Source organism: Panthera leo, chromosome D2 (genome assembly GCF_018350215.1).
Source record: "Panthera leo isolate Ple1 chromosome D2, P.leo_Ple1_pat1.1, whole genome shotgun sequence".
Classification (NCBI taxonomy): domain Eukaryota; kingdom Metazoa; phylum Chordata; class Mammalia; order Carnivora; family Felidae; genus Panthera; species Panthera leo.
Genome location: NC_056689.1, coordinates 23,181,584 through 23,206,573, shown reverse-complemented (window position 1 = coordinate 23,206,573; position 24,990 = coordinate 23,181,584). Strand labels below are relative to the sequence as shown.

The 24,990-nt window shown below is 43.1% G+C and overlaps 1 protein-coding gene across 11 annotated transcripts in view; it reads right to left on the bottom strand.

Moving 5' to 3' along the window:
* The window catches only part of ARID5B (AT-rich interaction domain 5B), a 219,077-nt gene extending 194,896 nt beyond the window's left edge, over positions 1–24,181 (bottom strand). For 9 of the 11 annotated variants that reach the window (XR_006194832.1, XR_006194830.1, XR_006194831.1 and 6 more), the window contains exons 1-2: positions 23,782–24,181; positions 23,088–23,342 (exon numbers count right to left, since the gene is read on the bottom strand). Coding sequence is in view for 3 of the 11 variants with exons in the window: in XM_042909188.1 (XP_042765122.1) it covers positions 23,088–23,342; positions 23,782–23,802 (276 nt within the window). In the remaining 8 variants the exon portion in view is untranslated. The remainder of the gene's footprint in view (positions 1–23,087; positions 23,343–23,781) is intronic. The other 2 variants (XM_042909186.1, XM_042909187.1) reach the window with 2 other exon arrangements.
* Between the last annotated feature and the right edge of the window lie 809 nt (positions 24,182–24,990).

Genomic DNA, 24,990 nt, shown 5'->3' with positions numbered 1-24,990 from the left:
GCTAGATTTCAAGGACTATCTCTGTACCAGTTAGGGTCCCAGTGGGAAATAGATAGAATACTTGTGTAATGATGATCCAAGGAAGATTTTAGGAAGGGACTAATGACAAAGGTGTTGGTGGGATGTAAAGGAACCTTGAGAGAGATCGTACAGGAACTTGGGCTTAGGGCAGGTCAATTATCATCATGTCTCGGCCAAAGGGTCAAAGTGGGAGTGAATGATTACCAAAATCAGAGCAGATCCTTCTCCTGGTGGCAGTGACTCTTGTTAGAAGGACACCTACAGCCTGGAGGAAGCTCACAGGATAAGAACAGGGAGTAAATACATGTCTCCCCCCCACGCCTGTCCCTGTCCTGGCAGGGAACCTCTAAGGCCGAACCCCAATGGAAGCCACAGGGCCCAGGAGCCCTATTACTGGAGTCACACCAGGAAAAGACACAGGGCAGACAGCAGAGAAAAGGAAGCAGTGGTGATCTAGAGGGGCCCCTGCACACTCTTTCCACTTAATACTATATCCCTCCTCCTTTCATCTGGTGTTAGAATATCCATTTTTCCTCAGAAATGAGGATGACAATAGATGGTAGCAGTTGTTTTTTAATGTCCTGAGTAGACAAAATAAAATGATATCAACACTCAGTTGGTCCCTGAACTGGGAATTACTGTTCTTATTACCTCTGACATAATGTTAAATCTTTATTAGGCACCAGTATTTGATGCTGAATCATGGAATTCTATTCTCTACAGTCAATGCCTGCATCGCAGAAACTTTTTAGTGGCAGGTACCTTTGCTTAATTTCTACTTCTCTTGTACTTCCCAAGGAACCAAGGACTGTGCTGTGCCTAAAGCAGACAAAAAATACGGATTTTAATGGAAACCATCTCTGGATGTTCCATGTTGGGAGAAACTAAGGGATACTTAGAAAGCACAGCCTTCTGAGTCTGGCTGACCCAGATTCAAACGCAGCTGTACTAGGTTGAATGTCCACATTAAGCTTGAGACATGACATCATCTTGCCAAGGTCTCATCTGAAAAACTGGGCGGGGCTCCTGGTTGGCTCAGTCAGTGGAGCATGTGACCCTTGATCTCAGAGTCACGAATTCGAGTCCCATGTTGGTTATACAGATTACATTAAAAACAAAAACAAAAACAAAAACAACCTAAAAAGTGGGGGAAAATAAGATTAAAAAAAAAAACCCTCCCCTCACTGGGTCATAAGGATGTTGAAGTTATCACAGTACAATGGTCAACACAAAGTAGGCATTCAAGAAATAATGGCTATTACTATTATTACATCGTGTCACTGTGACTGAAAATGAGGGCGTGAGAGCGAGCAGTATTAAGATGTCACCTGTGTATTCCTCACTCCTCTTAATTCTTTGGGAACAATGATACCCCTGTGGCTACGGCTGGCTACCTCCAAGGGGTAGTTAGGGTAAAAAGCAGTTACTAGTGTCTGGGATTCTAAGTCATTCTCCTCAGTCCTTGAGGAATAGAACACTCTAAAATGCTTTACTTTGTCCAGACACTAATCCATGAATTTAGCAGACATACTCTCTTCTAATCTCTGCAAAGACTATCTGAGGTAGGTGTTCCCAGGCCCATTTTAGAGATGAGAAAACTGATGTGGAACCAGAAACCAGATTTGGCAGCACCCTTGTCTCCCTGGCAAATTGGTCCCCATAGCCCTTTCAGTAGTAATACTCCATCCATGCTACTCCCACCTGGGACAAGGGCACTCACCCCTAACAGTGTCCTGGGAGGTCAAGGGGGTGGGATTTAAAGTCATTTTGCAACAAAAGGGATTTTAATTTTTGATTTGTATTGTGTTCTTGTCCCCAAAGTAAGATGGCAGAAATTGCCATTCATGTGCTATTTAAAAATGCAAAGAATTTTCTGTTGTCTGAGTGATGAAGATATCTTCTCAAGTATGTGCTAAGGTTTCGTTTGACTCCCTGAACATGATGAAATGGATTTGCCATGGAGGCTCATTAGTGTATTGGGTTCCAATTTCCCAAGCCAGCCCCTTCTCTTCCAACCTCCCCCTCCTTCCCACCAGACATTTGGGTGAAGCTTGTGGCTCAGTGAACTTTGGAAAGCCATCCTGGCACAATTAGAGGGAGTAAGCAAACAGAAGACTGCTCTGAGGTGTGATTTGTCAGATGTAATGCGACCATCCTTCATGGTATAGCCAAAGGCATTTGCGTATCAAACAAGTAATTCAAAAATCCTAAATATTTTATGTTCCTAAATACATTTTTAATACACACTAATCTAAAACTTGTTAGGCTGCAGCCTGCTCCCTGACCAGAAGCCCATCTCTAAAGAAAGCACCAGAAACATCATCTCATTAATTCTCAGTTTCACTTCTTTCCTTTTGGATTTACCACATATGTGCTTTTTTTTTTCCTCCCTAAGATTAAAAACCATTTACACGAAAAGCAAGAAGATGCATCCCAGTGTCCTAGATATTTCATCTCTAAACAAGCAAGTATCTGATATCCACTGAAGATGTGTGAAGTCAGGGGTTGAGCCTGCCACCTTTCCTTTGGCCAAATAGATAGGGTGTTTACTCCACAGTCTATTTTTTTAACTACTTTCAGGTTGCCATAATAAAAACTAGCTTGGCACTCATGTTCTTAGCTCTGGCCATTAAAACACAAGCAAAAGGAGATAAATGAGCCCAATTCCAGTGTTAAAGTTCAGGTAAGTTACCTAGAAGAACATTCTATAAAAGCAAAACTAATAGCAATAAACCCAAACCCAACTACCACCCAACACAGGTGATCTAATATGCCAAATGACTCCAGACCATTCCTTTGACATCTCCTGATCTTTTTCCACCTAGTTTTACAGGCACATTGTCTCCTGCCCAGGTACACAGTTCAACAGAGCCTATACTTCAGAAAGACCCTGATAGGAGGAAGAGAAAAAACCCTTTGCCCCTGTTGGTATATGCAAACCACGGTGGAAGCTGTCTGAATTCTTCAGGGTTTTGGTGATCTGGCATTGAGTCTTGATATACTGCTGTCATTAATGAGAAGAGCAGTCTTCACAGAGAAGCACCAAGAGCCTTATGCCTATTTAGAACGCTTTAATGTAGAAACCAAGTAAATCTTCCTGTTTTGTGTAGCCTCTATTTAAACATAAACATATGATTTAGACATGTTCCCTCTTGTTAAACATTTTTTTTGCTCTGTTCACTTAGCACAGTTCACATTATTATCCTTACATGTCCAATGGCAGTGGAATAATTTGAGACCCACAGCTTTATTTAATAATGTAATTATCCTATATTGGATTACTTAAAGGGGCTTTGTATTTTTAAGTTCTAGTTTTTCCTATACTGGTGATATGCTCTGCCGTGGTAAATGATTCAGGCTTCAATCAAAAGCTCTAAACTCAGTTTGGAAAAATATTGAGTGTTTTTGAATAAGCCAGGATTAATGCAAGAGCCAATTTGCAACCACAGTGGGTGACCTTTCTCCTCCTGTTCAAAGCCGGTGGTGTGGAGGCCGGCACAGAGGACAGAGCCAGGCAACTATAACAGCCTGATTCCAACTACTTTGCCACCTCAGGCAGGTTGTATAAACCGGAGAATGAAGCCCGAGTTTTCTTCAAGGTAAGCTTTCTGAAACCTGCATAGTCTTCCATGACTTCTGGTACCCACCACACTCCTGAGTGCAATGAGGAAGTGAATGAATGCATGAATAAATGAATGAATGAATGAATGAATGAATGCTTTGAGCATTCTGACAAAACAGTTGCAGAAGGGAATACAGAAGGAACCATCCTTGCCGCCTTCATGGGAGTATTCACAAGCTGAGCACACTGGGTTATGGTCAGGAGAAATTTTGTTAGAGCTTTTCCCTAACTCAACTCAATCTGATCCAATTAACCTGTGTTGACTCTGCTCTGTGCCAAGCACTGGGCTGAGTACCAGCCACGGAAAGATGAGGAGGAAGAAGACACTGGTGCTGCCCTTCAGAAACCCACAGTGCCCAGGGCCTCCTGTTCTCGCCTAAGAAGTGAAGGCTCTTCCCTTTTTAGTCCTTTGCCACAGAATCCATGCATTCTTCCATTGTCAGTGTTCTGCGCATCTACGCTGAGCTGTGCTGGGTACTAGAACAGCTGGGGAAGAAGCCCCTGACTCATGGATGCCAGTTTTGGGGGTGGGTAGACAGTAAACAATAGCCCTCAGCTAAACGTGATTTACTTGAGAAACTGTCATAAGTTATTTCATTCATTTTCATTCATTCAACAAATATTTAATGAGCACCAACTATGTGTCAGGCATTGGGGTTATAGTCAGAAATAACACAGAGAAAACCCTACTTTCCTGGAGCCTACAGTGATTAAGTATGGTGTGTAGTGTATGGTGTGTATGGGGTGTGTGTGTGTGTGTGTGTGTGCGCGCACGTGTGTGTGTGTGAGAGAGAGAGGGGTGGGGCAGAAGAGCTAGATAATAAACAAAATAGGAAGGAAAAAACCTAGAAGAGGCAATAATGAAAGACAAGGTGTGGAACCGGGGATGATTTCAAATTGAGTGGTTGGGGAGTTCTCTCTGCTGAGACCCTAAGGAATAGAAGGAGCTAGCAAGGTTAGGAGGTGAGAGGAGGAGGGAGAAGAACCAGGACATTGCATGCAGAAAAAACAGAGGACACACAGGCACTGGGGGGAACATGGTGAAATGTCAAACTAAAGGTTAAACACACACACACACACACACACACACACACACACACACACACACAAACACAGTTGCATGCTTCTAAATTTGAATCCAGATTCCTTTTCTCCAAGTTTCCAGTAGGTTTAGCATGGAAGCTGCATTATAAATCAATTTCCATTGTTAAAAATTGACCAAAATTTTCTTTATGCCACCTTTTCCTCAAAACTTTAATGCCTACATATGTATGGGTTTTCTTGTTTTTAAAAAATGTTTACTTATTTTCAGAGACAGAGAGTGGGGGAAAGGGCAGAGAGAGAGAGAGAGAGAGAGAGAGAGAGAGAATCCCAAGCAGGCTCTGTGCTGTCAGTGCAGAGCCCAATGTAGGGCTCAATCTCATGCACCGTATGATCATGACTTGAGCAGAAATCAAGAGTCTGATGCTCAACTGACTGAGCCACGCAGGTGTCCCTGTTTTTTTGTTTTTATTTTTGTTTTTTGTTTTTGTTTTTTTTAAGTAGGCTTCACACCCAGTGCAGAGCCCAACACGGGGCTTGAGCTCAGGACCTTGAGATCAAGACCTGAGCTGAGATCAAGAGTTTGATGCTTAACAGACTGAGTCACCCAGGAGCCCCTACATTTGTATGTTTTGAACACTGTGTTGAAAACAAAGTTGCATCCTCCATGAAAGTTTTCCCATGAAATAGCTGATTTCCACAGAATTTACAAGATGCAAGTCTCTGACATATGCACAGGGTTGAAGGGTAGCTAGAACATGTTCATCTCCTGTAGACACATGTTAGAGACACAAACTGGGACAACAATCCCTCTCATTTGGGTGTTTACATGGACATATACCAACCTAATTTAATGCCCCTCCTCAACCACTGTGCATAAAACATACCTATTTTCTTAGGCAGTAAGGAGCCTGTTTAATTATACCAGCTATAGGGGCCTCCTTCCCCTTCCCTCTGCAGACTTATCATCACACCAGACACAATGCCCTTTCCAGCAAAATTCTCCAAATTCACTGATCAAGATGTTAGGTTTAAGAAAGACCCAATATGGCTTGTTGACATGCTCTAAGACTAACAAATCTTTAAAAGATTAAAGCAATCTGCTGTCTACCATGTATGCCTTCTATAATTAAATGCCCAGAAGAGTGAGGAGGTGTTTGGAAGGAGCCACCCGGGGAGAATACGTAATAAGAGCTAGACAGGGTAAGAAGAATATCCTTCAACCCTCATTGACTAGCCTCATGCTAAAATGACTGGTTCCATCGTTGATGGCTAATCTGGCTCCCAATGATGCCCACCTCCCAGATTTATGCCCTTGAGTAATCCTCTTCCCAAGAGTGTGGGCTGCACATCAGCTGACAAACAGAATTAGGCAAAGGTGATGCATATCATTTCTGTGATTAGGTTACAAAAGGACTGTGGCCTCTGTTCCACTTGCCCACTGAGAGGAAAGTCAGCTGCCATGTTGGGAACTGGTCCATGGAGAAGCCCATGTGGCACAGCAAGAACCTGAGGGGGGCCCAGCCAACTGCCAGCAAGGAATGAGGCCCTCAGGCCAACAGCCCTCAAGGCCCTGAGGCCTCAACATGCAAGTGAGTGAGCTCAGAAGTAGGTCTTACCTCAGTGAGCTCTGAGATGAGTATAGCCCAGGCGGGATCTGCAACAGCTTTGAGAACCACCCCCCTAGCCCACCCTCTCCCTCCGCCCCCCACCCCCAGCCAGAGGCACCCAACTGAGCCTCGCCCAGACTCCTGATCTACAGAAATGCTAAATAATAAATATAATAAATGATGTTCGAAGACACAAAATTTGGGGTAACTTATTATACAACAATGGATAACTGGCACACTAATCTTTAATATGGGATACATTCACGCATTTTTGTGTGATCATGAAATACAGTCAGTGAAACAAACTGCTTAAATACCAATTTTCACTATGCCTGAAAATTAAACTAATTTCTGCCAAGAAGTAGTAAAAGGCTTCATGCAACTGCCTAAATCTTGACACAACTGCCCATACGAGAGATCTTTTCTTTTTGGGGGGTACCCACAGAAATTTCTAAGAAAACTACTTAACAATATGAGCATACCTTTCTGGATGGAAGGGGCAAAGCAAAAGATAATCTTACTAAGTAAGTTGCTAACTTTGTTTTATCTCCTCTAAGCAAGTAGAGGGAGAAGGGCCGATATTACTCGTCTTGTTAGCACCCCCACAGAACTGTGGGTATAATAATAAATACTGGGTGAATTGAATCGAATAAAAATTTGCAGTCAAAAGGCCTCTGTTTAAAAATAGAACTGTTTTTCAAGAGCAGTATTGTATTACATCCTTAGCTACCAGAGAAGCCCAAGCCTTGTCTCTCTTTTCCTTCTCCCACCTTTTCTAGATTCATCTTTTAAAGGCCCTTGACACAGCTGACCAGTTAGAATTCTGTCACCTATAAGCACAATCTGCAGGTCCTGTAGACGTACAATCCTCCAATCCTCATGGCCAAGATGTGGCTTCTCTTTGCTTAAAAAGAGAAACAAACAAACAAACAAAAAGGGCAGAAAAAAATTAAGGCCAAAAAAATATTAAGGCAACTGAGAATCTCAATATTCTGACATGCTGAGAATGTTTTCGCTCTGCTGCTTAGAGGGGTCATTTAAGGAATTCGGGGGGTCAGGAATGATTTGAACACCTGCTTGGCTGTCTATTGAATTACTGATCTATAACATCAAAAATGTGGAGTGAGAAACAGGACCTATAACTGTAAAGACAAAAACCCAGAGCCTGTTGATAATTTTAAAAGACACTACCATTTATGTGACTCATACAATTTGCATTAGGAAAAACATCTTCAGCCTTTTTACTCAATCTTTTTTGCCTGCCCAGATAGTTGGGGATGCGTATTTTACAACCCAATGCATTGTTGCTGAACACACATTCAGCTCCCAGGAGCACAAAACACAATTAGACTATTATGGAGAATATTCACAAGAAACAGAATGGAACAGATTATTTCACTTAAGACACACAGAATTCAATTATTTTCTGTATTTATAACCCATGTACACTCGATTTTGGAATAATTTGGTGAGGAGACGGAGTACTACATCAGGGTTTCCATCTGAATTCTAGTAATCTGATATACACTGTGGGATTAACCCAAAGCAAAAGGATTTAATGGCCCAGCAGGCAGTCTCTATTTTGAAGATCCTTCGTCTGAGATCCCCCAGCCATTTTGGCTGGGACCCCCTTCCCTTCCCTTCGCATCCTTTTGCTGATGTGTTTTTGCTTTTTAACAGAACCTTGCCTTGCACATTTTAAAGATGTGTGTGAGAATACACTTGCTATCACCACCACCACAGGAGGAGGAGGGAGAGGAGGCATCTAGGAGGTGAAACACATTTTTAAATTGGGAGGGAGGTGGTTAAGAATGGGAAATAGGAGAGGCTTTTTGTTTTTTTAATGAAGGGAAAGTGAGAGTACTTAAAATAAATTCAAAGTTGTGCACATTCAGTAGATCAACACTAGTCTTCTGGAGGTGGCATTGTGGAGGGGGAGGAACCTGAGAAGCAGCAGGTTTGAACTTCCGTTGGCGTACCAGTATGGAACATCTAGAACGCAGATTTTGTCTCTTGACACCATCACTCTCCCACCTCATCCTATTTTGTTGTGGCTGATGGAATAGATGCCCCCTCAAGGTCCTTTAAGACCTAAATGGTACGGAACAGAATGGAGATCTGACTGGAAACCTCAAACATGGATCAAAAACTCTGCACCAAAACAGAAAAGTCTCAGGATAGATGGGAATCCAGGAAGTTTAACTCTATGCAAATTGACAGTTTTTTCAATTATCATTTTCATACAATAGTTAGTCATCCAACGGCTCAACCAATAAGTTACCTATTAATAAGCTATTAACAATCTAGCACCATGACAGTCTTCACTGAGACAATAATGTTAGGATTTGGCCCTTGGCCAGCAAGGGTGGGGTTGATAGCTAGCATCTGCAAAAGGCCTAGGAGAAGCCAGGCCATGGTTTGGTGCTCTGTGCCCACATAAATTTCATTTGAGATTCACAGTCCAGCAAGTTGAACCCATTTTACAGATAAAGAAACAGAGACCCAGAGAGATTAACTAAGCGGATGACACCCAGCGCCTAACTGGCAAAGTAAGTATTCACATTTGGTTCTCTCACGCTTCCAGACTATGAGTTTATATTCTAACCAGAAAAATCAAATGCACATGTGAAATTATTAATCAGAACTGCCTTCAGATTCCAGTCAAGTCTGACCTGCTAGACCCCCTGAAGTCTGGCCTCAGTCTACCTTATTTTCCACTAAACCCCTGCCCTCTTGCCCAGCTCAGACCATATCTGATATTGTTATGTCCTCCCTTCCTACCTGCCTACAGCTTTTTCTGCCAAGGATGTCCCCTTCTGTCCCCCTCACTCCTCAAACATCTCTTTCTGTGAAAGCCTTCGTTATTTTCAAGGGCCTGCTCACAAGCTTCCCTTCTCTGGGGTACTTTCAGCATGGCTCCTGGTGGCCATGCTCCCAGTCACACACACTTCTTTTCACAGCCAGTGCCTGCACCCTTAGGACTTGCTATGGGCGCCAACACAGAGCCCTGGGGTCCTGGCACAACCAGTCCTTCCGTCCCTCCAGACCCTGGAACTCTGGCTAGAGAGATTGGTGAGGACTTGGTCTACTGGCTTTCCCCTCGTCTTTCCTTTGCTGCCCCTTTAGGACCAGTAGGTTCCTTTTGCTTTATTTACAGAAAATGGACCAAATACAAGAAAAGTTTAAAAACTGTAACAATCCAAAGCTTTGCTCTAGAGAGTGCAAGGTGGCAGTCTGGGAAACGGGGGACACGTCTAGACTGAAGACATGTTTTGTTTGGCCCACAGTGTTTTTGAAAGTTGGACCAAACCGCCAACTAAACTTACATGAAAATCTGGATTTCTGACACTTCTCTTGAAAAATGGAGAGATCTGGCAATATGAAATGACATTCCTGCCCAGCAGTGATCGGCAGGATGAGAGAGGCACGATTCAAAGGAGCCACGTGCTCCCTGCTTCCCTCAAGCACGATATTTTCTCCCAGACCTGGCTCATTCCACCTCATCTTACCTGCCTGGCCTGGTGGGCACTTACACAGGTGCATGAGCTCTAGGTCCCTTTCTCCTCTACACAGTGGAAGACATCATGGAGGAGGTAGCTTTTGAACAGGGCCTTGAAAGATGGACTTTTACTTCACTGGGGGATGCCTCAATGAATTCTACACCCTTTTTCTAAGACTGCCTGTGTTACTAGTTAGTTTCTAATACAGTTCCTCCACTTGTCAGCAGGATGCCATGCCGTTTTTGCCATCTGTGTTTTGGAATCAAGACACCTCAAGTTCCCATTCTGGGAACTTACCTGATGAAGGAATTTAGAAACCTCCACAAGTCACCTAACCTCTCAGTTTGCCCTTCTGGAAAATGGAGATGACATTACATTCTACCTCATAGCATTATCATCGTAAGAAGTAAATAAAAGGTCACATATGAAACCATAACCATACAGTTTACTTTTACCTTTACTAATATCATCTTAGGGGCACTTGAGTGGCCCTGTCAGTTGAGCCTCTGACTTAGGCTCAGGTCATCATCTCGCGGTCGTGAATTCGAGCCCTATATTGGGTTCGCTGCTGTCAGCACAGAACCTGCTTCAGATCCTCTGTCTCCCTCTCTCCCTCCCTCCCCTGCTTGCACTCGCTCTCAAAAATAAATAAAAACATTAAATATATATATATATATATATTTAGACCAGGGGTCAGGCAAACATTTTCTGCAAAAGGGCCAGACAGTAAGTATGTTCGGCTCTGTGCATCACATGGTCTCTATCACAACTGCTGAATTCTGTCACTACAATATGAAAGCTGCCAGAGACGATTTGCAAACAACTGGGTGTGGCTGTGTGCCAATAAAACTTTATTCACAAAACAGGGAGCTGACCAGATTGACCTTAGTTTGTTGACCCCTGTTTTCGATACCCCCACAGCCAGCCAGTGTAAATCAGCTCTGAAGATGCTAGGTAGGTGTCTCACTGATATCTAGAATAGAAAAATAGGTGCCTCCAGTGGGCATCAGTGGCCATCTCTAATCTGTTTACTGGATTCACCAAGATTAGGCTCAGCCCAGAAATCATCCTGCAGGGACTCTATACATCGTGGCAAGAAACCTCTTCCCAATCTTCATCAGAATCTCTCTAGACCTGAGTTCAAATGTTATTTTTTCCAAAATGCCTTCATACAGCTTCCCAACGAGATCAGCACCCCTGTCACAGGTCCATATATTTTCACTTCATCACACTGACCTTGCCACACAATCACCCATGACTTGTGATTATTTGATTGATTACGTACTCCCCACCTGACAGGAAGCTCCGCGAAGGCAGGATCTGCCTGGTTTCTTTCCCACCTCTGTCCCGCCAGGACCTGTGCTGGCCTGCACGCAGAAGGCACTCTGGAGGGACGGAGCCTGAGTCTCCTCTCCTGTGAAATGTGCAAGAGGCACCACATGCCTGCCTTGGGGGGCATGGGATTTAAGGAGCCCTTTTAAACATTTTATTCCTCGAGTGCACAGTATTATTATGAGTCATCTGTGTATCAGTCAACTGCCAATTTGCACGTTCCTAGAGAGCAGGATAGAAGCTTTCAAGAGTTTTATACTGAACAAATAAATGAAGGACTAAAATAAACAATGTTCATGAAGGCCTAATTGGAGAATAGGTCAGTATATGATGAAAGTCCCAATATTAGTCCCTCAATATATTCTAAAGTGATAGGGGACACGAAGGTCAGAGTCCTGGTAGAATCGAGGACATCCAGGTTTCAATCCTGGCTCTGAGTCTTAACTGTATGTGACCCTAGGCAAGTCACTTAACCTCCCTGGCCTCAGTTGCCTCATCTATAAAGTATGAAATGCTACAATACAACCAACCTTAGAGAATTTCTTTGAGAATTAAATGAGCATTTAATTTACATACCAAGATATATGCAATGCCTGACACTAATAGCTAGTTGATAAACAGAAAATGTAACTTCATTGAAAACACCATGGGTAAAATTTTTGCAGATGGTTTTGAAAAACAGTAAGTTGGGGCATTTTCTCTGGAATGTGCAGAAGAGAAATATTTAGGAGAAAATGTATGAATAGAGTTTTAAGATGATGGAGATGGGTTTCCTCCATTTCGGAAACCTCAATCAAGTTGCTTTTCCCTCCTTACTATGAAAGAATGAGTAAACTCTATGAGAACAGAAATCTATTTCTCTGGAATGTGCAGAAGAGAAACCTTTACGAGAAAATGTATGAATAGGGTTCTAAGATGATGGAGATGGGTTTCCTCCATTTTGGAAAACTCAGGTTGTTTTCCCCTCCTTACTATGAGAGAATGAGTAAGGTCTATGAGAACAGAAATCTATATCTGTGTATTAGTCAACTCTCATATCCCCATTGTAGAGACATGACACATAGTAGGCATGCAATAAACATTTCTGAATGAAAAAAACCATCCATGAATATCAGATGTAGCAGGAATGCCAATTCCATTTATCACCAAGAGTGCCATCTTGGCAAAGCTTTTCTTAAGCCAGTATAAATGTTACCATCAGAGGGCCCTCCTAAATTCAGGAAAGAATGAGGAAATGAAGGTAAGGTCTAGAGGGCAGTGTGAATATCCAGCCTAGTTTCTGTGTCATCACTGACCCTTGGGTAAGTATCTTGGCATTAAAGTCCATACTGTCATTAGTGATTTTATGAGTGATATACCACAGAGGCATCATCTCCTGGTATAAGACAGGCCGCTCGAATGACCTGCCCTGAATACACCCATGGGAAACTCTTGCCTACTTTCCTCAGAGTACAACCTTAAGAGAGCAGTCCTTCCTCAAAGCAGGAGACCTGCTGTGCCTGAGGGCGCAGGCTTCTAGTTCTGCTTGTCACTCACGAACTCTGAGCATGTGGCCAAGATTTTCCTGGGCCTTTCTGTGTCCATTGAATAAAGGGGGCTAGACTTGCTCTCTTGAACGTTCTGCAAGTCGATAAGATGTCCATGACAAATCAGACATGAGCCTTTTTCTTAGATGACCATGGAAAGTCTTCCTGATCCTCTTTATCAACAAAGACAAGGGAAGTCCAGCCAGTCACGCCTAAAACCAAACATGTCTGTGCAGATGGCAGATCCAGAGAGACCAGCCGCACCTATGGATCTGCCAACGTTCCAGCCAGAAGGACTCTTGAGAATCTGAGAATGTTCTTAGCAACCTTCTCCACCTCTGAACCCTTCACCCCATGTCAGAGGTCTTCATTCTACAATGCAAATTTCCAACCAGAATGTCCCCAAAGCTGGGTGGTCATGGAGGAAAAACATCTAAACCTGAGTCTGTTGTTGGGGAAAGTCACCTGGGTCTGTTGTTGGGGAAAGTCAGAGAAGAAGGCAATGAGGAAGAACATTTTTATTCGCTGGCATACTATCTGGATAGTTTGTTTTTGTCCAGTGGTACTCTAAGCTGAGCTCGAACCAGATGATGGTGAGCAAAGCTTGGACTAAAGGGAAAACAGCATTCTGTCAAAATGATTTCCAACTCCATGTTCCACAGGGGGCTTGGGGCAGGCCCAGGGACAAGGAACTGGTGATAACTTGGCCTGTTATCTCTGTAGCATGGAAGACTTCCCATGTGGGGGTAAAAACAAAACAAAAACCACACATCCATATCCGTATGTACATACACACTTCAATGAATATGTATATGTACATGTACATATTTTTAAAACATATTCCTCCCTTAAGAAGAATACACAGAATTAGCAAATTTAAATTATTTGCACTTAGTTCTTTGTCTCCAGTTATACTGTGTTCTTTTGTGCTGGTAAAACAACATGGGCTTTAATTAGCAAATATCTGTAAATAATTTACTTGCTTTTCAAATACAGCAGAACAATGGGGTCAATTTTCACATACATTTACCCAGCATGCATCTTGGGTCTTAAGCCAGACTCTCCCATTGTTCAATAACTATATCAAGCTGTCCAACTCCTGCTGCCTCCCTGGTGGCGGGTGGGGGTAGGGGGCCAGACACCCAAGTTCCAGTAGCAACATCCCATTTTCCAAGACCCCAGAAGGCAAGCACAGAGCGTTGCCCAGCCCAAGCTACAACACACACCTATGATCTCTAACCCTGGGGCCTGCTGCAAGGAACGTGGAGGTGTGCCAAGAGCAAGGGGCATTTCATGGCGGCAGGATGCGGGTGCTCCACAGCCCCGCTGCCTCCGACCCCTGACAGCGTGAGCCCCAAAACGTAAGGCGCGACATCTGAAGCCTATGAATCACAGCCTCGTGTAGGCTCTGCAGGGTTAAAGCTGGGCACCACACATGCAGTGCAAAGAAAGATGTTAAATCAAATGAGAATGACTGCTCCAAGACTGGAGGCACTATTATTTTGAATAAGATTGAAAAGGCCAGAAAAAGCAATTCAAAAACATTTCAATTATGTATTTCCCAGAACTACATCTTTGAGCAACTAATGCAAATGTTACCACCACAATAAAACTTCTTCCCACATAAAAGCATATAAAACAGGTTGAACAGCATATACTTTATATATCATATGCATATTTTTGACTATTAATAAAAAATTCAAAATCTATGTATGCTTTACTCTCCTAAGCAATACAGTAATTATGATTAAGGGACAGGCAGCACAAAAAGAACCAATTTATCTTCTCGTGCTCAGGAATACTATTGTGTAACTAAGCAACTAAAGACAAAATATGGTCTAATTAATTCACTCCTATGCTTATTTAAAAGACACAATTAGAACATTTTTATTTTCCAGCCTGCACAGTAGCTCAACATGCTTGAGGGTGTAGAAAGCAAAGCCTATTATTCTCAAAGACAAGAGTTTAATGTTTAGTGCCACTGATCAGGCTTGGAACTCAATGCTGGGGAGGAGGGGGGGTGTTCCACAGCCTGGGTGTGCGCCGAGTTACGAAAAAGGAAAGGTAAGGTGGGGGGAAAGATGTCCGTGGGGCCACTAGCTTGACTAGTAACACATGGCCTCTCCTCCATTTTCCTCACCCCGTGGGCCAAGAATGGAGACAGGGCTGTGAACTTGATGGTCACGTGGGTAAGGACATACACTACCGTGCATCTATTTATACAGCCACAGAGATTCTATAGAAAATTCATGTAATTAAACCACACGTCCTCGTCTGTGTGATAAATGTCAAATATCCATCTTTGACGCTGCTAACAGTGCATCTGATTTTAAAAGCAGAATTAATTTAGGCATGTGTGCTACAGATTGATGCCATTAGCATGATTCTAAAGCACCCTTTCAGTAATAATCATCATCTGCATGCTTGAAATGTGTTGTGGATACGGATGCTCACAGGCCAGGATGTGATCCGTGCTTCTGAAGGCCAAGGTCCGGGTTCTAATCTCCAGCGGGCCGGCAAAGATCACGGTGTGGCTGGAAAAAGCCATCCGTGCCTGTGCAAGGGCATGGGAGCAAATTTTTCGAGAAATGCAGGAAACCCACAACCACCTCTCTGAGAAGCCAATGAATCCTTCATCCAACAACCGATAAATTTGTTTGAAATTTCTTTAAAAGCCAAACCAAAGGGTAATCACAGGCTACAATATTATTCTGAGTGGAAGATGGCAAACATCCAACTACCCTGGCTATAATAAATGACACGCAAATACATTTGATTTGAGCAATTATATTCTGGATATCGGTTAAAACCAGACTTTGATAAATGGGCTTGCATCATGTATCACTAGATGCCGCTACGAACAATGGTATGCTTGATTCATAATTAATAACCAAGTATTTACATGTATGGACTCGTGTACTTCATAAAAATAACATTTCCTTAGTATGTGCCTGACACTCTAAATGTCAAGGGAGGTTTTAATTGCTTACGATTTTGACTCACCATCAAACACTGGCCTAGTTAAGACCATCAGTCTGAAAAACATGCTGGCTGGAAGTAGCTGCAACCACACTCAGGTGAGGAGGGACTGTTCCCCTCAAGTCCACTCTTTGCTCAGAGTGCCACCCCACAGCCCTGACTTTTTATGGGCTGAGGGCCGAAGGTTGGAAAAGTATTCAAATGGATAGAGATGCTGGCTCTTAGCCTCATCATCCAGTCCCAAATAGGCACCGATTTCTTTGGTGAGTACGCCTCAAGAAAATCCTGTACGCTGTTTCACATCCTCGGTGCAAGACAACCGTGGATTTTAGAAGAGAAATAAAAAGTGTGAGATGGGGTGCTGCAGCTGGCCTACATGTGAATGGCCGACAGTGGGTCCTCTGTCAGAAGACGCTGGGCCAAGCTTAAAGAAAGCAGGTGGTGGGAAAGGACATTTTAAATGACTTATATCATTCGGTTATTCAATAAATACTTAGTGAATAGCGCTGAATAAGGTGTGGGGACCCAGAGGTGAGTAAGGCCCAACCCTCAGTTCCTGAGAACCACCCTGGGGTGGGGAGGGGGGCGGGAGTGAGAGGCAAAGGGAAAGAACACAGATAAGCATCACAGAACATACACGTGCAAAGTACAGGGGAGGCTCAAACCTACCAAGGCCCCGTAAGAACCCTGAGGGCAGGGATTCTCGCCTATCTTGTTCACGGCTGTATCCCCAGGGCCTAGAACAGGCTCTGGCACAAAGTAGGTGCTCTATAAATAAGCACTGAGTGAATGAGACTTCGAAGATAAAGACAATACTTTCTAGTTTCCAGAAAGATCATGAAAGGCTATAAATAGTGACTTTAGTTAATCTCCACTTTAACTAAGAAGCACAGAAAGAGTCTCACAGCTTTTCTGTGACCCATGTCTGTCCAAGAGGGTAAACTATGAGCTCTTTCAGGGCTGAGGCCATTCTCCTTCATCTCTGTATCCCGTTGTTCAGCACATAGTAAACTTTCAATCAGCATCTGAGGAACTGAATAAATTCTTGTTCCAAAATCATGCAGATAGCGAGCCTTCCCTTGACCACATGTTGCATTTACTGTCAACACAATTCTCCGGGTTATAGAACATCTTTTGCTGTTTTTACCTTTTTAAAAAGGTGTTGATCTCATCTCTCTACCAAGATTGATAAGCTTCTTGAGAAACAGGGTCACACCACGAACTGTTTGCAACCATCTCTGCACCTAGCAGAGCTCTAAGTACCTGGTCAGCATTCAACAAGTAGTTTTTGATTAACTCAAGACCGATGATACCAACATTTGCTGGAGTTAGGATCTTAACCATACGAAATATAACTCAGTATACATTCTACTGATTCTCAACTTTTAACATCATTAGACTCAATGCTAAAACAGAGATTTGTTTATGTAAATATTTTTGACATATTAATGTTAAATTATTTCTTAATATTTACTGGATCTTGCTCCAACCCAAGTAAGAAGGAGAAAAAAGTACACAATCACATTCCCTATTTCAGATCAACTCCACAGGCCAGGGGTCAGCAGACATTTTTGTAAAGGGCCAAATAGTAAATAATTTCCACTGTGCGGGCCATATGGTCACTGTCACAATTACTCGACTCTGCCACTGGAACCTGAGAGCAGCTATAAACAATGCGTAAACAAATGAGTTTGACTACGTTCCAATAAAACTTTATTTACAAAAACAGACAGTGGTTCAGACTTGGCCCTCCAGCCTTAGTTCGCTGATACTTGTCACAGTCCAATAAATTCTCTCCATATAATTCATTAGTTCTCACCCTAGTTCTAAAGGGCCAGCCAGTTAAGTTACTCCTTCTCATAGTTTACAATCATTTCTAAAAATAATAATAAATGGGGCGCCTGGATGGCGCAGTCGGTTAAGCGTCCGACTTCAGCCAGGTCACGATCTCGCGGTCCGTGAGTTCGAGCCCCGCGTCAGGCTCTGGGCTGATGGCTCGGAGCCTGGAGCCTGTTTCCGATTCTGTGTCTCCCTCTCTCTCTGCCCCTCCCCCGTTCATGCTCTGTCTCTCTCTGTCCCAAAAATAAATAAAAAACGTTGAAAAAAAAAATTAAAAAAAAAAAATAAAAATAATAATAACTAATATAACTGCATCTATCCTTTGCTGAGCTCTTGTGTATTAAGTACTATGTTAGTTAGCAGGCCTTTCTCATTATTATTTCTAATTCTCTTGGCAAAGTAGAGATCATTAAGTCCATTTTACAGATGGAGAAACTAAGGCTCGGAAAAGTTAAAGAAATTGTCCAAGGCCAGTGAGGTCACTGAAGAGGTGTCAGAAATTTTTAAAAGCCAGCTCATGGGTACAGACCTGAGACTGAGTAGCCATCCAGCCCCTCCTGGACTTCAGAATGTGTCTGACCAACCTGAGATATGATACAATCAGGCAATCTTTGAAACAAATCCTGCTGATCCAGATGACAGACAGCATACCTCAATACTAACATGTAAATCTTCAAGGAGCTTTTTATCTTGGTGACATAGCTAAACCCATCACATGGATGAAAACCAACCTGATTTGGGGAGACCTGTATTCGCTATCTGTACTAGTAAACTAACCTACGTGCCGTCTTCTCAGAGAGAAAACCTTTCTTTAGGAAGGTCTATGGTAGTCGTCTCAAACTTCAAGGAGAACAGTAATACGAATGTTAATGATAATAATAATGAGTCACCCATTACTGAAGATTCCATGTGCCAACTGTAAACACTTTATATGTATTAACTCATTTAATCTCTAAAATAATCCTCAGAAATAGGCACTATGTTTCCATTTTATAGATGAGAAAATTGAGGAACAGAGAGTTTAAAACTTGCCCAAGGTCACACAGCTAAATTTAGCAAGACTGTTCAAAATGCAGGATCCTTGACCCCAATTCCAGAGATTCTAATTGAGTTAATTTCAACAGGCATTTTGGAATATGAAATTTTGACAAGTTTTAATGAGGTAAGCACTTTTAGAAATCCTGACTACATGCTAGCCTCTGTAATGCCCAGATGTGCTAGATCCTGACTTCCTGACAGAATTGGCTTACTCATCCACACTCACAGTTGCAGGTGACCAGTAAAGCTTCTTGTAGAATCTAGCCCATGGTCAGGCTGGAATACAAGCTTGCACATCCACCTATTTTAAGGGGGTATATTGCCAATAGATTAAGCGCTTGGCACTTTGAAAATGAATGTAATCAGAAGTTACCCAGTAACAGAACCAATTACCCGCCTACTTTGCCATTTTCCTCCTCTGAAGAGATATTGGCTGAATGGCAATTGTGGGTAATTACTAAAGACACTTAACTCCTTGTATATGGCCCTGCTATTCACTTTCATGGTAATTTAAGACAGTATCATGATTAGGCCTGGGAACCTCCACACAGACATAAAAGTTATTCTGCTTATCATTTATAAATTAAGAATATCTAGCATAAAGTCCACCATAATCATTACTCTTTTCTATTTTTGTAAGGACTACACAGTTAATGAAGTACTTTTGTCCATACATATTCACAACAAGCCATAGACAGTCAGCCTTATTATTGTTCCCATTTCACTGCTAAAGAAACTAAGGCTCAGAGTGTTTATGACGGTTCAAGGTCAAACAAATAATAAGCTGCAGAATCAAGACACAACTCTGGGGTGCCCGGGTGGCTCAGTCGGTTAAGCATCCGACTTCGGCTCAGGTCACGATCTCACGGTTTGTGGGTTTGAGCCCCTTGTTGGGCTCTGTGCTGGCGGCTGAGAGCCTGGAGCCTGCTTCGGATTCTTTGTCTCCCTCTCTCTCTGCTCCTCCCCCACTCATGCTCTTTCTCTCAAAAATAAATAAACATTAAAAAAAAAAAAAAAAGACATGACTCTGGACTGCTCTTCCTCAACACCAGAGGCCAGCTCTGGAAGTATGGGAAGGCAGCAGTGCATGTAAGTATGCAAGTCATTATCATAATCAGTACAACTAACAATAAATTGTCAATGGTGATGAATCATGGTACTAAAATGCAACTATTCTTGTTAGCTACCACTAGCTAGAATTAGCTGAACTTTATAAAATAAGAATGGTTCTTCTACCTAAAATCTAGGGACCTTTGGCAAAACTGATTGACTAGTCATGATTCTAAAATGAACAAGCACCTGCCCACAGTAGTACATACTTCTAGAATATAATATGATGCATTAAGCGGGGTGGGATTCAGTGGGAAGATAAACCAACCCTAAAATTTAGGAAGACCTAGGTCCTACTCTGGTGACCTTTGACAAACCACATAATCTCCCTAAGCCTCTGTCTCCATCTGTAAAATGGCATACAAAGTCCTGCCTTATCCAGCCTCTTCCAGTTATTGCAAGGATCAATAAAATATTCCCCAAAAAGGCCCTCTGCAGATCACAGCAAACCACACAGGGACGCTATTTCTAATCTCGCACAATGATAATTTTCCTGCTTTTAGAACTGACGTCTTTACATTTCAAGAAATCATAAATAGACAGAATGGTTCTCTTAAACCAAAAAAGCATACTGAGTCCTGGCTGTCCTTTTGAAATGGATGCTGATGTCAGCGCAATCAAGAAATTATTAACCTCCATTTGGTTACTTAAAATAAACTGTACTGGCTGATTAAATGTGCTGAACATTTTCTCCAAGTAACCGTGCACATCACCAAGAAACCTTTCTCGTTCGGTCACACTTTACAAATGGCAAATGCATCATTCAACACTATTTAAAATCAATAACAAAAATCATCTCACTGTATATAAACAAGTTAATGGAGTAAGTGAAAACAAAGCAAATTTCTTAATGAGAAGACCCTGTTGCCCCCTCTAGGTGCCTGCAGTAAATGCTGGTTTCTGTAGGCTCTCCTCCAGAGGAGACGGCTGCTGCTATTCAGCTAATGAATGACTAACTTAGGCCAGGGGGGAAATGACATCACCAGGGTGGAAAACCGATCTGCATTGGGAAACTTTCTACCTGCTTTACATTTGTCATAATTATTTTGCACAATGCAGCCTGCATTTGCATAATTTTGAGGCGTGTCATTATCTCAATTGAAAATTGTTTTAATATGGCTGAATAATTCACAATGACATCAGCCAAAGTCCTAATGAAATATACAAGTATAATCATACAGCTAATTACCAGCCGTGTTAGCATTAAAAAACAAATCATGCATAATATTAGACGATGTATATGCAGCTGAGGATTATAAATAGAGCCATCTCCCTCCCCAAACCCCCTAGAGTTTACTTTTAAATGGCAAGATTAATTTTCTTAGGTATGGCTCATATAGCAGTGACGAAATGTACAGATCATTACAACGGCTCACTTTCATTTCCCCTTAATGAACAATTTTTTAAAAATCGTGTGTTTAAAAGTACTGTATATCTATCCATTACCAGCAGTTCTAACAGATGCAAACTTGGGCTGTTATTGTTTTTATTCTTAAATCAGAATTCACCATTTAATTACACCAACAGAAATTAAAACTGGACCAAGTGGGGTCAACTTGGGGTCTTTAAAAGTATTTCAATTTCAATTAAAAAAAGAGAGAGAGTGTGTGTGACCACAAAATATCTCATAAAACACTGAATAATTTCCTTCTGGGTTTAGTCAGAAGTCTATTAGGCACCAGCTCTTTTCTGGATATTTAATCCTTCCCTTTTCCAGATCACAGGCCATGTTGAAGTAATAAATTTGAAAAGCAAATAATAAGAAATCAGGAGGGGGAGGGGAGGAAGACAGCTGCGCAGGAAAGTTGGGTCGGGGGAGGGGGCCGAGCTAGACCTCGGGAGGGGGAAGAGCTCAACCTGTTGGTAGGTTGCAGGATTTTTCACAGTATTTCCAAACAACACCTTTGTAAAATTGCAGGCAGACGTCGGGAAGTAAGAACGTTTAAAACCCAAAGCTGGCGGTGGAAGGCGGAGGGGGGGGGGGGGGGAGGCGGCATTCGGGGAGGGGGGCGGGGCTTATTTCCGAAGAGGCAGATCCGAGGGCGAAGGTTTTGACGAACTCAGTAATTAACCGGCATAGACCACTGATGGGCAATTCGAGCCTGGGAGAGGGAGTGAACTGGCGATGCCAAAAGTAAAATCAACTCCATCAGACCAAGGGATTCTGGAAGGACTGGCAGGCAGTTCTACGCTCCGGGATGAGTTAAACGCGGAACCATTCATTTAACAAAAAGATCCTACACCTACCTCGAAAGCTCGAGGGCCTGGCACAGAGCTAGCTGCCCTCAAAAGTCTCAGTTTGAGCACCCTGCTCTCGCTTGGGAAACACAAAGCCTTGCCAGGCGGCCGCGCGCCCTCCCTCCCCACCGCACCGAGGGCACTGCCTCCCCAAAATAGTTCCCCCGGTGGGTATCGCGGCGCTGAGGTCGGTCAGCTGACGAGGGGAGCCCGCAGAACTGCGGTCACACATGAAATGACAGAGCCGAAGGGAGGCGGCCGCCCCGGCGCCCGGTGACAGCAGCTCACCTCGGGCGTCCTCCCGGGAGCGCGGCTAGCGCCCCCGCGGCCGCCCAGAAACGTGCCGGCGAAGCTCGGTCCCTCCCCACCCTTCCCGGGAGCGCCGTCTGGGCACGGAGGCCGCGGGACCCGCGGGGCCAGTGGGCGAGCACACACCCCTCTGCCCTTCCCTCCCCCGTCCCGGTCCCACACATCCCAGAAGATCGCGCTGGAAGACGTCCACTTTGCGTGGAGTAATTGAAAACTAGAACATCAAATGGCTTGTCCGAGGGGGAGGGGGGTGGGGGCGAGAGATAGTTGTTAATGCTTAACGTGTTTGTGCCGGTTACACGACCGCTTTGAAATCCGCCCGGGCAGATCTGCAAGTTATTTGAATGTATTATTCCAGTACCTGTCATTTATCACTTTATTCAACACGTCTTTGCCAACTCAATAGCTTTTGATCTCACTCTGCCTCCATTTCGTAATTTCCGCCCTCTTAAACATATCAAATACTTACTTTAAAAAAAAAAAGTGAACAATATCTAAACCCACCGAAAGAAATCCACCCAGCCCCGACCGAGCCAGACGCGAAGGTAAAATTTTCAAAAGGCAAAAAATATAAAAAAGCATGTGATGTTCAAGCGGCAGTAGCAAGAGAGAGAACGATCACACACACACACACACACACACACACACACACACATCCTTGAACAAAACCCTTCTCGAACAAGTTATTTGATCTTGACTAAAATCAGCAGTTGGATCCTCTTTGTAAAGCTGACAGCCAAACTCTGACAATGGCAAAATACTCGAGCCCCAGCTAGTGGCGCTACCCCTTTAAAAAAGGAGTCGATCCTGCTCGCCTGCAGAAGTGAATACAGTATTTTCAAGCTTGCCCTGTAATAAGCATTACTAGGGGAGGGGGGGGGGGATAATAAAGAAAGAAGAGAGGGAGATATAAGTTTACCACCTCGCCATGGTCGCTATTTCTGCCCTGGGGAGTGTCTTCTGGGAGGAAATAAAGTTTAGAGCTGGATAAAAGTTGCCGGCTGGTCCTCTCTTCCCACAACAGCTGGAGCTCCGCTATGCAAATCGGATCCTTTGGCGTACATCTTACAAAGAAAAAGTCGCCAAGGGACAAAATTCTTGGTTTGCCTTCAAGGTGGAATTGAAAAGCCTTGTAGAAAATGTAAGGTCCGTGCAAGCCACACGGTGAGCCGACCCACTGCAGGGGAAAAAAAGCACCAAATAAATAACGTAGCCATCAGAACACAAACATCTATTCCCAGACACATTTACACACAGACATCCACACTCTTAATACAGAAGAGCCAACAGATATAAAGCTGGGTGGAAAAATAATAGAGCCCACAAATTTTCTGCCTCCCTTAAAAATAAAAAAAATAAATAAAATAAAAAACTCCGGGCACCCCCACCGCCACCTCTCCCTACTTCTCCATCTGAGGCGGTAAAATTACATTATGTATGTATGATCAGTGCAGGGATTTTTTTAAACAATAAAAATGATTTGGGGGGATGCAGAGGGTAAAAGTTTGGTGAAAAGTTTGTGGGGGGTGTGGGTGGGTGCAGAGGTGTGGGTGAGTTGGGGGGCTGGGGGGTGCCGGGGGGTGCCGGGATCGGAGGAGCGGAGGAGAGCGAAATACCTGGAGTGAGTTGGGCTCCATCTCGACGTTCTGAATTGATTGAACTCAACATTCTCTCCAAACTTGTTGGCTTGAATGGATTGCATCAGGTCCTGGCAGGGAAAAACATTCTCTGCCTTAAGCTGGCGTAATGTCTCAATATAAAACTGAGCTCTTGCCTCCCCTTCGGCACCAAAATGATTGAAAATATGTCCTAATATTTCTCTGACGACTCAATTTTCAGCTCCTGTCAAAACTGTGTAGGTTTCCTTCCAAATGTGGGATGATCAAATTCATAATCGGAAGTAAGGTTCTGTCCGATCTCGGCGGGAAGCGGATGGATCAAGGCAAAAAACATATAGGAAGGTTTGTAAAAATAAAATCCACCCTAAAACTGTGTGAAGATGAGATCTCCCTCTTCCCAATCTCCCTTGTCTAGGGGTGTCGTCTAGTGAGATTTTTGGAGGAGACGAGAGCTCGCGAGCTCCGCTTTGCATCTGACAGGACCTGCTTGTATATGTCTAATATAAAGAACATTTCCTGCAGAGATTCCGGGGCGCTGCTCCTCTTTCTAATGCTCCTTAGCAGATTTGCTGTTATTAGACATGTAGATTTGTTTGATAGTTAAATTACGCTTCCTCACTGCCATGTTTTCGAGAACTAATCTGTTAAATTATCTTTTGATGCCTATTTACATGGAAGGGAAAAGTGGGTTATCGATTATATAAACATATAAATATTAATGCATTTGTTCGCTTCGCAAAAAAAAAATACTCAGCGGAAAAAAAAACCCAGAAAGACAAGTGAGCAATGCACAAACATCTCAGGATTTTGCAAACAATATTGAACGGACAGCGACTGCATTTAGGGACTGGAACAATAAACGATGCATGATAAATCAATAAATGCGAGCAGCGAGTCTGCTCGGAATATGAATTCAGGCTCCCGGTTCTGCGTGTGCATTCTTTAATTTTGAAGTATATACACTAGTACGTGTTTACAATGCTGATGGACGCCAAGGGCGCTCTCAAATGATAATGTGTTTATATAACCCAGCGCTACAGGAATAATATACCGACTCCTACCCCACCCCCATCCCCTCCCCCGCCAAAAAAGGGAGGGGAGCTTCCTCAATAATAGTTTGAAACTGAAAAAATCCATTTGCAAACTAGTTAAATACAACCAGAAATTAAGCTGTTGAAAACCGGGGGCATGAACCGTAAGACAATA